General features: G+C 44.1%; 1 protein-coding gene across 3 annotated transcripts in view; it reads left to right on the forward strand.

Annotated features, from left to right (window-relative positions):
* GIPC2 (GIPC PDZ domain containing family member 2) overlaps positions 1-15,486 on the forward strand; it is an 88,536-nt gene that overhangs the window by 45,097 nt on the left and 27,953 nt on the right. For all 3 annotated transcript variants that reach the window (XM_032614009.1, XM_032614019.1, XM_032614000.1), the window contains exon 4: positions 14,444-14,550. In XM_032614009.1, coding sequence (XP_032469900.1) covers positions 14,444-14,550 — 107 coding nt within the window. The remainder of the gene's footprint in view (positions 1-14,443; positions 14,551-15,486) is intronic.

A 15,486-nucleotide genomic window follows, 5' to 3' on the forward strand; every position in this document is an offset into this window, starting at 1 on the left:
CTATGGGACTCTGAGGGAGGAATAAACGCTATTATAAAACATACCCTCAGAATCTCCTCTGCTGGTTTAAATAGCTGTTTTTCAGCCAGTAGGTCTCAACTAGTGTGTTCGGAGCACAAAGTAGAATAGAACTGAAAATTTCATAGTGCTTTGTGCCTAGTAAGGGTAAGCATTGTTTCAGTTTCAATGTTTCCGTGTATGCATATGGGTGTCTCAGATATATAATATATGTCGTGATATAATGTATTATATATATTTCTCACTGTGTCACAGCAAAAAAAAACACAGAAAACAAAAACATTTGAAAGCGTCTGGTTTAAATGACCCCCTTGTTGAAAACTTGTAATTTAATGGGAAATCTTATTCATACCTAACATGGTTTCTCCTGGTCAGCTGCATTCCAATCCAAATTTTCCATCTTCTAGCCATGAGTTGATGGCAGCCTTCCCAGTTCTTATCAAGTATCGGCTGGAATGTCTCTAGTGGTAATTTTTTTAGGGCATGGCTCACTTCCTTTTCTCTTTAGCCAGTGAAAAGGAACATGTCTCCACAATGAGCTCAACCCTTCAGAGTTTGCCCTGTAAACCTAGATTTTCCCAGGGCTGTGAAAATTCATTCTTCCATTTAACTGGCTGAAGGATCAGACTAGTTCAACTGGTTTGTTTTCTTACGAGGCCTTTTAATTATTAAATGTTATGAGGCCTTGATTCAATTTTATTTAGATGAGTCTCTACTTAACTTATCCTGGAGAATTTCTTTAATTTGTAATTGTTCCACTTTATGGAAAGAGGTTTGTGGAAGGAGGTATGAAATGTATCAGTAAAGTGTTTTGAAAACAGAAAGAGAGTTGAAAGAATGTTGGCCTCCTAAAGCATCGATAGTCTTTGTTTTGGGGTTAGATTTTGTTACAGATCTCTGGGCTATGTCTTCTTTTAGAGACCTCATTTCTGTGCTATGTGCCCATCAGAATAGGATGTTCAGTATGTGAAGTACGTCCGATTCCATTGAGTCATTCACAGCTGGAAAACTTGTACCTCATCTTCGTGATTCAGCTTAACTGATGTGCTCATTTTCAAAGACTAAGTCTATTTGCTATTAAGAGAAACTTTGGCTTTTAAGTATTATGACTTCTTAGATAGACACTTCAAACATTTAAAAAATACTCTCTACTATTCATGCTATTTCGAGTGAACATTTTTCAAGCAACAGTGCTTTTGGTACTTTTGTTTGTTTGTTTCTTAATTAATTAATTAATTATTTTTGGCTGCGTTGGGTCTTCGTTACTGCGCCTGGGCTTTCTCTAGTTGCGGCGAGCGGGGGCTACTCTTTGTTGTGGTGCGCGGGCTTCTCATTGCGGTGGCTTCCCTCGTTGTGGAGCACGGGCTCTAGGCTCTTGGGCTTCAGTAGTTGTGGCGCACAGGCTTAGAGCACAGGCTCAATAGCTGTGGCGCACGGGCTTAGTTGCTCCGTGGCATGGGGGATCTTCGCGGACCAGGGTTCGAACCCGTGTCCCCTGCATTGGCAGGTGGATTCTTAACCACTGTGCCACCAGGGAAGTCCGGTACTTTTATATATACTGAATTCTACTAAATATCCTGTGGAATATGAAAAAAGTTACAAAAGGGACAACAAAGTGTTAAGTATATAGACTCTGCCACATATGGGCTGTGTGTTAATGTGACATTGGGTGAATTAACCTTTCTGTGCTTTGGTTTCCTCACACAAAAAGTAAAGATAATAATATCGACCACATTGGGCCGTTGTGAGGATTAAATGATTAAACACAAAAACAATCAGAACAGTCCCTGGTGCATATAAGTCTATGGTGGAAGTTAGCTGCTATTATTACTGCTGATACTATCTTGAAGGTGTAGCCCTTTCTTTAAGGAGTAATTTTAGAAACAGGATGAACCCCACATGAAGCAAGACAAACAATGTGGGTGAGTTGGTGATTAGCAAATATTTGTTGAGAACTCTGGCACTCTTCTGGATCCTGGAAAGACAGATGGTAAATCACATCTCGTATCAAATAATGAACTATATCAGTATGTCATTGTCACAGCTGCCATTCACTTTTCTAAGTACTTTCTAAGTCGGAAATAATTTAATACTTACAGCCATTCTAAAAAGTTAAGCAATCTGTCCAAGATTTTAGAGTTAGCTAGTGACCGTGGGAGGTAGGCTTCTAACCCCTGCAGTGAGCCTCCAGAGCCAGCCCCTAACAGCTGTTATGGATGAGTCAGCCTGTTTACTGTCCTCAAGGAGCTTGCAATTTACATAAGGAGGCAGATATATTAAGAATCAGGTAGTTTGGGCTTCCCTGGTGGCGTAGTGGTTGAGAGTTCACCTGCCCATGCAGGGGACACGGGTTCGTGCCCCGGTCTGGGAAGATCCCACGGCCTAGCCGCTGAGCCTGTGCATCCGGAGCCTGTGCTCCGCAACGGGAGAGGCCACAACAGTGAGAGGCCCGCGAACCCCCGCCCCCCCCCCCCAAAAAAAAGAATCAGGTAGTTTATCAATAGCCGTAATAGCTACCATTTAAAGCAATTGCTTATTAGAAGCAATATGGTATAACGGTTAAAGGCATAGATTCTGGGCCACACTGCTTGGGTTGAATTCCTACCTCTGCTGCTTACTTCCTATGTGATCTTGGACTACTTACTCCCTCCCTTCTATGCCTGTTTACTTATCCATAAAGTGTTGTGGGGATTGAATGTGTTAATGTAGGTAAAGCACTTGGAGTAGTGCTTGCACACAGTGCTGCATAAATGTAAGTCGTTGCTACTAGGACTTCTATTCTGGCCTGATGCAATCCTTGTGTCATTCCTATGAAGGTTTTCTAGATAGGTAAACTGAGGCTTTGGGCAGTTGAATACCTCCCTGAGGTCATATTACTCCATTCCTGTTTGCTCCTGAGGCTTCTGCGCTTAACAGTATGTGTTACTGTCTCTTAGACTATAATGCAAACCATATGATATGTGCTGTAATGCAGATTTAAACGAAGGGCAGTTCAGCTGAGAGCTGATTTGTCCATGACGGAGAAGGGTCCTGAAGCTGAGAGGGAGGGAGGCTGGGAGCAGTGGTAAGATTGCGAAGGAATTTTCCCAAAGTGATAAGCCATGGGACAGATGGCTTATATAGCATGTCCCACCAGTATCAAGGACCAGTTGTCCCATTCCCACGTAACTCCCCATGAGAAGTGATAGGCCTCCTGATAGAGTTGCAAAGGGATATCAGGGCTGTGAGAGCTGTGACCTTGCTATCTGAGGTGAAAGAGCCCCTGTGCCCTGGGCTTGGACACACTGACTTGGAGGTCAAGCTTCAGAGTAGGATCTATGTTGGACCGAGCACCATATCAGCCCTCTGGATCCCAAGAAGGGGAGACTCCCAAAGCAAAAACCAAGACTCAGTTTCTCACCAAACCTGTGGGGTGAGGGGCTCCCAGTCAGATTCAACCTGACATTTCTTTTCTCCAGAACTGTGGAGCAAAAATTTAAATCCACTACAGACATTTAAATGGGTGTTTAAAGAGGGGAAAGATATGAGTAGGTGAGAAAGATTCCTGAAGAAGATTGCACTTGAACTTGGCCTTGCAGGATGGCAGGGGAAGTACAGACAAGGAAGGAGGGTTTCCTGTGGAAAAGAGTCTTGGAGGGACTGCAGCAAATCAGGCTGCAAAAACAGCTCCAGGCCATGTTAAGAAGACCTCTGAAAACTAGGTGGGGAACCTGAGCTTGTCGGAGAGGATAATAGGGAATCATGGAGATATTAGAACTGAAGAATGAAATGATGAAATAGACTTTGGGGAGTTAAGCCCGGAGGAGGAATGTTGGCTGTATTTGATTGGAGGAGAAACCACGTCAGAAGCTGCTGCAGTAGTCCAGGAGGAAATAATAAGGGCTGGGATTGGAGGCAGCAGTGGGAATTTGCATGAAAGAAGAAAGCCTGAGTAATACTGCAGGGGCACAACTAGAGGTTAGAGATGGGTTGACGCACTTTAGCTAAAAGAGGGAGAGAGAAGGTTTGGAAGAAGCAAATGTAACCCCAGGTTTCTATCGTTGGAGCCTGTGATAAAAGTGATCATTGGAAATGGGGCCATTGGATGTAGTAATGGTTTGGGAGAAAGGGAGAGAAGTTTAATTTTAGATGTATTGCATTTTATGTGACAGTGGCACTCTCATGTATTTTTTTGGCAAAGGTTTAAAGCACTCACAGTGACAACTTTCGGGGCTAGAACATGCCACTTAATCATCTTTTCATGTCATAGAGTTTGTTCTGCCTTTCTTATATCTAGCTAGACATTGGTTTGGCATTTACCACAAAAATACTATGGAAGAAGATAAATGAAGAGCCAAGTTCTCTTTTGTGGGGTGTGGCAGATGTGTTAGATGAATGCTGGGTGTAACCGATAAATGTGTTTTCAGTGTAAAGGCTCAGCTGGATAAAGACCTAGGCTAAATATTCACTCTTTTCTACTCTAGCTATAAACTCTCTCTAAGGGAAAACTTATTAAATGCTCATGTTTTCAATCTAAGAAAGGTAAAATTATTATGATCTATAATACTGAAAGCTCTGTAATCTGTATTTCCCGTGTCACTTACCCTAAACAGTGATTGATTTCTCTTAGAACTACAATGTTTAAGGAGCCTTTGGAATTAATAACAACCATGAGTGGAAGGTAGATAATAGTTCCCAGCTGTCTGTAAGCTTGATAATTAAAATAGCCATGTAGGATGAAGGGGTCAAAACTGGTGCTAACATGGAAGTGGCTTCCTTAATATGGTAGAACAGTGTGAAGATAATATAACTTATTGGTCTAATTGCTCTTTTTCTAATAATACACATTTCTAATAATACACATTCTTCCCATTGTATAATGGGAAGTGTCATGTAATTGTAAGACAATGGATCTGACAAATTATACTCAAAACTGTCAGAGTATGCCTTCAGAAAAATGTAAGCAGATAAACAGTTCCCTTTGTGTATGGGAAAATGCTTGATATATTAAGTGAAAAGACAGATTACAAAACAATGTACAGTAATATCCCGTTTTTTGTAAAAAACTATCTTTACATGTAGAAGAAGTGACTTGCAGTATATGTATATTGAAATGTTAACAGTTATCTCTGGTGGTGTGTTTATGAATGACTTGTTTCTTTAGGTTTCTTGTGTTTCTCACCTTTTAAATACAAAATATTAACTTTTATAACCAGAAAACAATTATTTAAAAAAAAGTCTAGCATTCCTAGTCTAGGAAGTAGAGAAATGGAATCATTCCACTTTTAGTAGCTTTATAATTTTTAACTGTATGATCATACTTATTTTAAACAGCTTTCTTTAACATTATCTTAAATGGTTCCATGTTAGAAATGTGGTAGATTACATTGTATCAACTTTTTAAATGGACAGGATTGTGTTTTTTGTTTTTTGTTTTTTTTTTGCGTTACGCGGGCCTCTCACTGTTGCGGCCTCTCCTGTTGCGGAGCACAGGCTCCGGACGCGCAGGCCCAGCGGCCATGGCTCACGGGCCCAGCCGCTCCGCGGCACGCGGGATCCTCCCGGACCGGGTCACGAACCCGCGTCCCCCTCATCGGCAGGAGGACTCCCAACCACTGCGCCACCAGGGAAGCCCCCTGTGGTTTTTTTTAATATGAACTAGACATTTAATTTAATTTATTTATTTATGTTTATTTTTGGCTGCCTTGGGTCTTTGTTGCTGCGCGCGGGCTTTCCCTAGCTGCGGAGAGCGTCGGCTACTCTTTGTTGCGGTGCTCGGGCTTCTCATTGGGTGGCTTCTCTTGTTGTGGAGCATGGACTCTAGGCGCGCGGGCTTCAGTAGTTGTGGCTCACGGGCTCTAGAGCGCAGGCTGAGTAGTTGTGGCGCACGGGCTTAGTTGCTCCGCGGCATGTGGGATCTTCCCTGAGCAGGGCCCGAACCCTTGTCTCCTGCATTGGCAGGCGGATTGTTAACCACTGTGCCACCAGGGAAGCCTGGCAGGATTGTTTTTGTAACTACTAAACTTTTTAAAAGGTGGAGGAAAAATATGTGTAATAAACCACGAATAAAAGTGAACAATTCTTGATTTTTGAATTCCCATAAAATCATACTATGGAATAAAATAAGTATAAAAGGATAAAAATACTTTAGCCATCCTTTTAACTTCCTCGTGTTAGAGTCCCGAGGTTTGTAGTATTTTTGGTGACACAGTCCCCTCTGGAGTAAAATTATCCCAGAGATGCACGTTAACTTTTGCCTGTGATTTCAGGGAGTTATGAAAATAGGGTTGAGTTTTTCTCAAATGACACTCTTACCTAGAGAACAAGATGATTTTGGGCATAGTTATTTCCCTTCTGACACTTGTCTTACACTGTTCAGTCTCATTAAAGGAACAGTTAAGAGCAACTTTGTGTAGCCTTTTTTTTTGGGTGGATTGGGTCATGTGTTGCCAGCCCTTTTGATCCGATAGCCACCTTGTGTATGTGGCATCCACTTATCTCCTTTTCCTTCGTATCCGCCCCAGCACCCTACCAGCTCGATCAAAACAAAAAAAACAGCATAGCTATTCTGAAGAATGTTGGAGAGAGGAAGGAGACATAGAAAAAGGGAATGAATAAAGTTTGAAATTCTGGGGCAAAGCTAGGTTTTATGTCAGCTACTCTGAGAGAGGGGTGGGGGGAGAGAGGGAGGGAGGGAGGGAGGGAGTGTTGGGGGTCGAGGTAGGGAAGTGAGCACACCAGCTGTTTATGGACAGTGTCATTTATGTATGTCCAAGCATTGGAAGGTCTCTTTAGAAGGGTTGCTTCATTGCTTAGACACAATTCTGTATCTGTGAGGTATCTTTCACTTGGAAACAGTGGAAAATCTTATTACCCTGGCTAATGCAGAAAAGGGAAGCTTATAAATCAACCGTCCGTGAGTGATGTCGGCATTAGCAAAGCTCTATTGTAGGGCCCGTACAATGTGATCAGGACCCCGTTTCTTGCCCTTCCTTTCTGCTCTTCTGCCTGAGGCATCAGCTTCATCATCCATATATCCTTAACGTATCCCAAGATGGTGATCAGCAATGGCTGGGACCATGTGCTTCCTTATTTACACAGAACAGAAAAAGAGAGTGTCCTTGCCTCAGAATTTCTAGCAAAAGTCCTTAGATTTTTTTCTGACTTACCTTTGTTCCCATGTCTACCTCTGAAACAATCACTGTGATGAAGGGGATCAGTTAGCTTGGCCCATTTGTGTGTCCCATCCCTGAAGCTGGGAGCAATCAGCTTCCCCTGAACCACAGTGATCCTCATGACCAGTGGGTACTGAGAAGACAGCCAACTAATGTCTGTTACCAATGGCAACTCATAATCTTTAATAGAATATAAAATCAGGCAGTGGCTCTGGGGTAGCCCAGCTCTACCACTTACCCGTTGTCTATGACCTTGATGAAATCATCTTACTTCTCCAAGCCTCAACTGTAAGTTTAGTTGTAAAATTAGAGTAATACCTACCTTGTAATAGTGTTGTGAAGATTAAATAAAAGAACTTATCAAGAATTTCTAGTACCTGGGACATATTAAATGATCAGTTAAAAAAGTTACCTTTAATTTTCCCAGATGATCTATGTTTTTGCCCCTAGATGAATTATAGTGTAGATGTATGTGTGTATATTTATTCCTTTGAAATAAGACTGCAGTCTAAGAATAACACTAGTGTATGAAACAGCATATAACGCTTTATAGCCATATGTAGTGAGAAATTCTATACCTTGAGAGATTGTCTGAAAATGACGGCAGAGAGCTGCAAACCCCAAAGTAAAGTTGTCGACCCTAATTATTATTGTTTTGTAGGCATGTGTCAGCCTCCAAGAGAAACTTAAAATTTGAATTTTGATGAGAAATCACCCAACTTTTAAAAGTTGGCAACTAATTTAAAAAATCTGAAAACGTTGCACACTTCACAAACATGTCTGTGGACCATATGTCACTGAACTACCTGTTTGCAGCCTTGAGCTGTGAGAATTATCCTTTGTGCCCAAGTCCTTTTCTCTGGTATCATCCATGCACACTAAACTTCTCAGGTACCCAATGGGAAGAAAGTTTCAAGTGAATTATTCCCAAGAGGGGTAGAGGCGTGGTCAACTGAGAGTCACCCAGTTGGGAGGGACTCTAAAACATCAACTCTCCACTCCTTGCTTTTGGAGTCTTGGAACTCATGGTCTGGAGCATGATCCCTTCCCCTTTTCCCACGTAGCCTTGCTGTCTTAGGCCTTCATGGCTGGGTTTCTGCTTGGACATTTTCCCCAGGAGGTTTTGGGTTCATGAGAATGAAGCATGGGAGCCCACTTGGACCTTTGATACCATCCCTCCCTATGATTAATACATTGATGTATGACGTCTGTTCTTGTGAATTTGGTTAGTGTGAGTCAATCCCTAAGACTCAGGTCAGTTCTGGAAACACTGGAAGAAAGCATTTCTGGGCCTGCAGTGCTGAAAGTCATTGGTATACACATCCTGCAAAGTCCTGCCTGAGTTGCCATATGGCCACCATTTTTTTTTTTACGCGGGCCTCTCACTGTTGTGGCCCCTCCCGTTGCGGAGCACAGGCTCCAGACGCGCAGGCTCAGCGGCCATGGCTCACGGCCCCAGCCGCTCCGCGGCATGGGGGAATCTTCCCGGACCGGGGCACGAACCCGTGTCCCCTGCATCGGCAGGCGGACTCTCAACCACTGCGCCACCAGGGAAGCCCTGGCCACCATTTTTGATGCTATCTAACTCCAGAGGTGGAAATTATAGAAATGGATTAGTGAATTTGGTGAAGTAGCTTAGTTCACCTACATGGGTAGTTAGGGGAGGGGACTCTAAGTTTCCAGGTTGGAATGTTGATGTGTCTGCCCTCTTGCCCACACGGTGTCATGTAACTCTAACAGGACGTTTTGAATGGGGGTCAGAGGTCCAATGAGATGGACACTGGAGGGCCCCCACTGCTGAGTGCCCCCGCCCCCCCACCCCGAGGAGCTGGGCTTAAACTCAGCCACTTTGGCCAATCTGAGTAGGGTAATGGGTCATCTGTTGTTTCTACTCCCCTGTAAATGGAAGGGGGAAAAAAATCACAGTTCTATAGAAGATAGAATAAAAAGGAGACCTTTGTATTTGAAGTGACAGTTTTCTGAACATTCGAAGAGAGACTTCTGCATGTTTCTCATCCTGGGAAAACCAGTGCAAATGGTTTTGTTGGGGAGAGCATGGGATGAGCAGATGGCTGGCTGTCCAGTGTGGACCGTGTCAGCAGAAGCAAATCCAACAGCAGTAGCAGCTTTCTGTGTATGAGCCAGACCACGGGGCAAAGCACCTTTCATACGGCAGCCATTTGAATGCTTAAGACAACATCCTATATAGGTAGTGTTACCAAGAGGTCGGCCTCTCTGTACACAGGTGCCGAATCAAATCTTGGAGACAGAGTTCTGGGTGAAGTAGAAAAGGATAGCTTTATTACTTTGCCAGGCAAAGGGAGACACACTGGGCTTCTGCCTTGAAAAATGATGTGTCCCAACCCGGGAGGATTTGATGAGGGTTTTATAACAGTGGTTCAAAGGTGAGGGTCTGTGACAAGATTAGGGTTGAGCAGGGCCTGCACGCCCTTAATCTCAGCTCAGGTGGTCGGCTAATCTTGATGAGCTTCTCTGGTCCCTTTAATCTGGCCTCAGGTGGTTTCATGGCTGCTTCTCCCTTGATTAACAACTGTTGGAATCTGCCCTTTGGAACTCAGGGAAGGTCATAGAGGCTGGAGCCTTGCCCACAAGAAACGGGACAAAAGAGCCTCTGTGCTTGGGAGTCCCACAGGGCCTCACTTGGTTTCAGTAGTGTTCTTGTACAGATAAGAACTTATTCCTTAAGTTCTCACAATTTGTAAATGGTGAAGCTGGGTTTTAACTCAAGTTCTCTGATTCTGAAGTCTATCTCTTGCTGGGCACAGAGGTGTCCATATGTGCCCCCCTCTCATGGAAATCATGGCTCTGCCCCTGCTATGAACTGTACTCCAGGCCAACGCAGGCCCTTGTGGGACCAGAACAAGATCTTGTTCTGCGCAGAAGCAGGAGAATGCCTACCCTTCTCACTGTCACCCTGTGTCCATTGGGGATCTAAACCATTTGCATGTGTTCCACCTGAAGATAGGGCCTTGGCCGCTGTCAGTGCTCTTCTTCCCCTGGGGCTCAGGGTGGGACTAGAGACAGACATCTTGCTGTCTTCTCCATTTCCCCATCTCTCCCCTGACCTTCACGTTGTAGCAGGGGCTGGGGGTTGGTCTGTTTATTGAAAATGCCAGTTAAAATGGTATCATAAAGAATGACACAAGTGGATATAAACATTTTATTTTAAAACATATAAATATACGTTCTTTTACAACTCTTTAGATGTAAAAAGCTCTTTGAGTAGAGGACACAAATTGGAGTTCTATGAAGTCTTGCTTTAGTAATCAGAACCTGAACGCACATCTATGGTTTCTGTTTGATATCTAAAAGCCAGATATGTGAAATGCTGGATGGTTAAAGATATTTTTCCTAATCTCCTAGCATCATTTTGCCCACACCTTTTTTTTTTTTTTTTTTTGCAACTCGCCCTTATGGAGTCTTTCCAAAGCAGTTAACCTAGTTTTCCTAGCAATAATAACTCCGTGTTTCACACTTATTTCATCAGCTCACGTAGTTTTAAATTCAATTATGTAATTAGAGTAACAGATACAGTTGCCACAAAAGGGTTTGGAACTAAGGCGACTGCTTCTTGGTGACATCCCACTCAGCTGTGGGAGCAGCTGTGTACCCCTGAGCTCTGAGTGTCCTGTGCCCTAAGTGACACAGGAGGGGAGCCCTGAGTCTAGTGAATCCTTCGAGCTGCAGGCCGATTACCAGCATCTCCTGTGTGAACTGCATCCCTCTCATCATTCAGCCCCAAGAGAGGCCTCATGAAAACCTGTTCATGAGAAGTGAAGTGACTGATCTAGGGCTTGGCCTGGTTGGTTCGACAAGCTTAGACCGGCCAGCACCCTAAAAGTAGGCCAGACTAGCAACCTTTGCAAACATTAAAAAAGCAAAACATTTTTTTCCCTCTGAGGCTGAACAGGGCCATCCTGCCTGTTTTCATGTATAAACCGGTTGATTTACTTCCCTTAATCAGGATTGTGGAGAAACGTGGCTTCTATTTCTTTAGCCACAAGGACTGCCTTTCTGGAGGCTGGTCTAAGCCAGAAGTGAAATTTTAACTTTTGTTTTGGTGCCACCAAGTGGTTGGTTTTGAGATAACACTTTCAAGGAGAAGATGACAAACATGTAATGACTAAAAAAAAAAATCTGGGGTGCACAAGCAGAGCACAGAGGATTTTTAGGGCAATGAAACTATTCTGAATGATGCTCTGATGGTGGATACATGTCATTATTCATTCTTCCAAACCCACAGAATGTACAACACCAGGAGTGAACCCTAACATAACTATGAACTTTAGGTGATATGATGTGTCCATGTAGGTTCATTGATTATAACGAATGTAGCCCTGTGGTGAGGGGTATTGATCATGGGGGAGGTGATGCATATGTGGAGGCAAGAGGTGTATGGGAGAGCTCTGTCTTCTCAATTTGTTATGAACTTAAAACTGCTTAAAAAAATAAAGCCTAGGGGCTTCCCTGGTGGCGCAGTGGTTAAGACTCCGCCTGCCAATGCAGGGGACATGGGTTCGAGCCCTGGTCCAGGAAGATCCCACATGCCGCGGAGCAACTAAGCCCCTGCGCCACAACTACTGAGCCTGCGCTTTAGAGCCCACACACCACAACTACTGAAGCCCATGCGCCACAACTACTGAAGCCCGCGTGCCTAGAGCCCGTGCTCCACAACAAGAGAAGCCACCACGATGAGAAGCATGCACACTGCAACTAGAGAAAGCCTGTGCGCAGCAACGAAGACCCAACGCAGCCAAAAATAAATAAATTAATGAATTAAAAATATAAATGAATTAAAAATTAAAAAAAAAAACCAAGTAAAAAAACTTCTGTTCTACATTTCATTTTCATTTTTAGCTACTGCTATTGCAGGTAAGAGCCAGGTGAGCAGAGACATCATCTAGGGTGGCTGGCCGACTTCTCAAGCCTGGATGACATTCCCTCCGTGAAGTTCCCACGTTCCAGAGTCTGGGTCCTCAGCTTCGTACATCCCAGGAACCTTTAATTTCTTCAGTGTATCCAGAACTTGTGCAATTTTCCAGGGTTATGTCTTGCTTACCAAACTTACAAAAGACTCGTTGTTAAGTCAGAATGCCAGTGTATTACTTTACAGTTAGAAATGTATATGTAGTTGTAAACCAAAGACGTGTGTTAGCTGAGTACTTCATTTGCCACCCTGTAGAAAATTTATATTGGAAGACAAATTATACAGAGCAGGTTGCTTGGTGAAATCGCGGTGGGTAGAGTGTGTGATAGGGGGAGTGCGGGTGTAAGGTAGTTTATCTTGGAGGTTAGCATCATTAAGGTGAGGCTGTCTTGACCACTGTAGGTCTGTACATGACCCCAAACTGGGTAGTATAGGATCCTGGACAGTGCTGGTGACAGACTGGCCTCATCTTTTTCGTTGGGCATTCTTTTGGAAACCCTGTGCTGAGTGAGCATCTCCTGTTAATCTGTTCTTCCCTCGGACGGGACACAGTGTGACTGGCAAGGCAAATGCTGTAGATGTGCTGACACAGCTCTGGTCTCCTGAGCATCTCTCTGGTCAGCGTGGTCAACATGAGCACTGTCAGCCACCATTTAGAGGTTTTGGCTTAGGGGAACTACCCTATTTATTGCATGATTATTTTGAATGATTTCACTCTCAGAGGAAGACTTATGTGTTTTATGTTTTGGTGGCTCTGTCCTCAAATGCAGGTTAAAATTAACATGTAAAATCCTTAGTCACCTTGGAATAGATCCCCAATAGTGAAACAGGACTTGCTGAAGATGGGAATTATCCTAGATTCTAAGGAAGGATGTGTTTGTGCAGGCCACTTGATGTCCATGTTTTGAGAGCTTTGTGTGGACCTCACCACCTGCTCGTACACTGCGGCCTGCCCTGTGACTCTGCGTTGGAGCTCAGTTATCGCCCAGGCTTGGTGCTGCGTCTCCTCACATCCACCTCCATCCATGCCCCAGACTGCTGCCAGAGTCCTCAGTCAAGGGGACTCGGGATACCTGCAGAAGTTATAAACCGGTGGCCTATGATTAGAATCTGATCCACAAATTTTTTATTTTTGCCATTACGTTATTTTTATCTTTAATTTATTATTAATTTATTTTGGCTGTGTTTGGTCATCCTCGCTGTGCCCGGGCTTTCTCTAGTTGCGGCGAGCAGGGGCTACTCTTCGTTGCGGCACGCAGTCTTCTCATTGTGGTGGCTTCTCTTGTTGCGGAGCACATTATGTCATTTTTAAAAGTTTGATTTAGTTGCCAAAAGTTAAAAATCAGGAGGTTGACACAAAACTGAGTGTTCATCTTCTCTGCAAACCAGTAGAAGATCTGGCTGTGCAGGGCCTACCTTCTCACAGAGCAGTCAGTTACTGGAGTGGCCTGGATAGGGTACGTCCTGGGAGTTATCCTCAGTTCCCACCCTACCCTTCCACTCATTTATGTTACTGTCTGGGAGTGGGGGTGACTCTTGGTGTGCTGGAAAACCAAAACCAAACCAAAACACACACGTAGAAAACCAGCATAGGGAAGGAGTGGCTTCTCGTGGACTCTTACTCTCTGTTGTCGTCTGCCTTGCGAGGGGAACTCCTTCCTTGGAACCTGTTCCCAGCCTCTTGAGGTCCGTTACCTCTGAATTTATCCCTTGTGCTTCCAAGAGGTGTGGTGGTGAAGTGTTGTTGAGACTTTGGGGTCACAAGGCCTGGATTTGAATACCAGCTCTGATCCTTACTGAGTTCAGTTTCCTTTTCTGTAAAATGACGGCTCTAACTTGCCTCATAAGTTGGCCCAAGAATTAAATGGGATTTTGTATTGAAAGCATCCAGCAGAAGGTAGGTCCTCCAATAATAGTGCCTCCATCTCTGTCTTCTATCAAGACATGACTCCTTCCCTTCTTTGTGACCTTAATGAAGTCCAGCTACACACCTACCTCTGCTTTCCTGCCACATATACCTCTTTATTCTTACAATAAAACCAACTTTTATTTTTTGTTCCTTATAACTTCCAGTCTTTCCGATCAGCACATTTCACGTATTCCCTTTCCTTGTTGTAGGCAGACCTCATAGAGACTCTCATATGAGAATAATGGATGACAGGTGAATTTATTTTGTTTTGGGAAATTTTATCAGAAGGCATAGCTTTTATCAAATCTCTTCAATAACTGTACAGAAATTTGTGATGGAAACTCATTAGCTTTTATAGCAACTGGTTGGAATTCTTAATATATGTATGTTTCCCCATCCATTGTATGTTTATAGACATGGAGCCTAGGTCAAAAGCTGGAAAGTCATCAACAGGAAGGATTGGTACTGGAAGGGAGACACTTCGCCTGAGATCAAAAGGTCCTGCCACTGTGGAAGAAGTGGTATGTTATGTTCATTTAATCCCTATATGTCTTGGAAATGGATGGACACTCGTGTTTGTCAGAGCTGGAAATAAAGGCCCTCTTTCCCTCTGCTTACTCAGCAGCCAGAGTTATCCTTTAGAAACTCAAATGAGATGGAACAATCTGTTCAAAACCCTCCAGTGGCTTCCCACGTCACTCGGAGTAAAAGCTAAATTCCTCAGAGTGACCAACACGATCTGACTCTGCGTCTCTTCTCTGCTCTCATCTCCACCCCTCTCCTTCTGGCTCCCTCTGCTTCAGCTACTTGAGTCTCCTCTCTGTCCGCAAGCACTCCAGATACATCCCTGCCTCAGGACCTTTGTATGAGCTGTTACCTCTAGCTGGATGCGCTGCCCATTTACGAGCACTGCTCACTCCCTTGCCGCCTTGAGTTTCTGTCCACATCCTACCCTGTTTAACCTCTGAGCAGCTGCTATAATAGCAGGTCCCGCCACCCTGCCCCCTGCCCAATCTTCCTTGCCCTTCATTTTTTTTAAGGCACTGAACCCAGTGGGACTTACATCCTTGTCTCCTCTCAGTCCCATGTCTTGTTCTCACATGTCCTGTTCACAGCTGTATCCCCAGCACCTAGAACAGTGCCTGACACTTCAGAGGAGCTCAGATCTTTGAATTTAATGAATTAGTGAGTGATTCGCTTACGATTGACTGGAGGAAGGGTTTTGCTGATTGACTGTGTCTATGTAAAGGTCAGTATTTGAGTGAAAAACACGAGGAGAAGAGACACATGGAGGGAAGGAAGGTGGAAGAAGAGGGTGACAGTGGTAATGATTCAAAGTGACAAGTGGCAGGTCCGCTCACAGCAGGAAGACAGCGGTGATGAAGCCCTCCTTTGGGGAGGTCAGACAGACCTCTGAGGCTCCGGAGCTCCTTAGCGTGGGGTGGGGGGGCTGGGTC

The sequence above is a fragment of the Phocoena sinus genome, chromosome 1, assembly GCF_008692025.1.
Source record: "Phocoena sinus isolate mPhoSin1 chromosome 1, mPhoSin1.pri, whole genome shotgun sequence".
NCBI lineage: Eukaryota > Metazoa > Chordata > Mammalia > Artiodactyla > Phocoenidae > Phocoena > Phocoena sinus.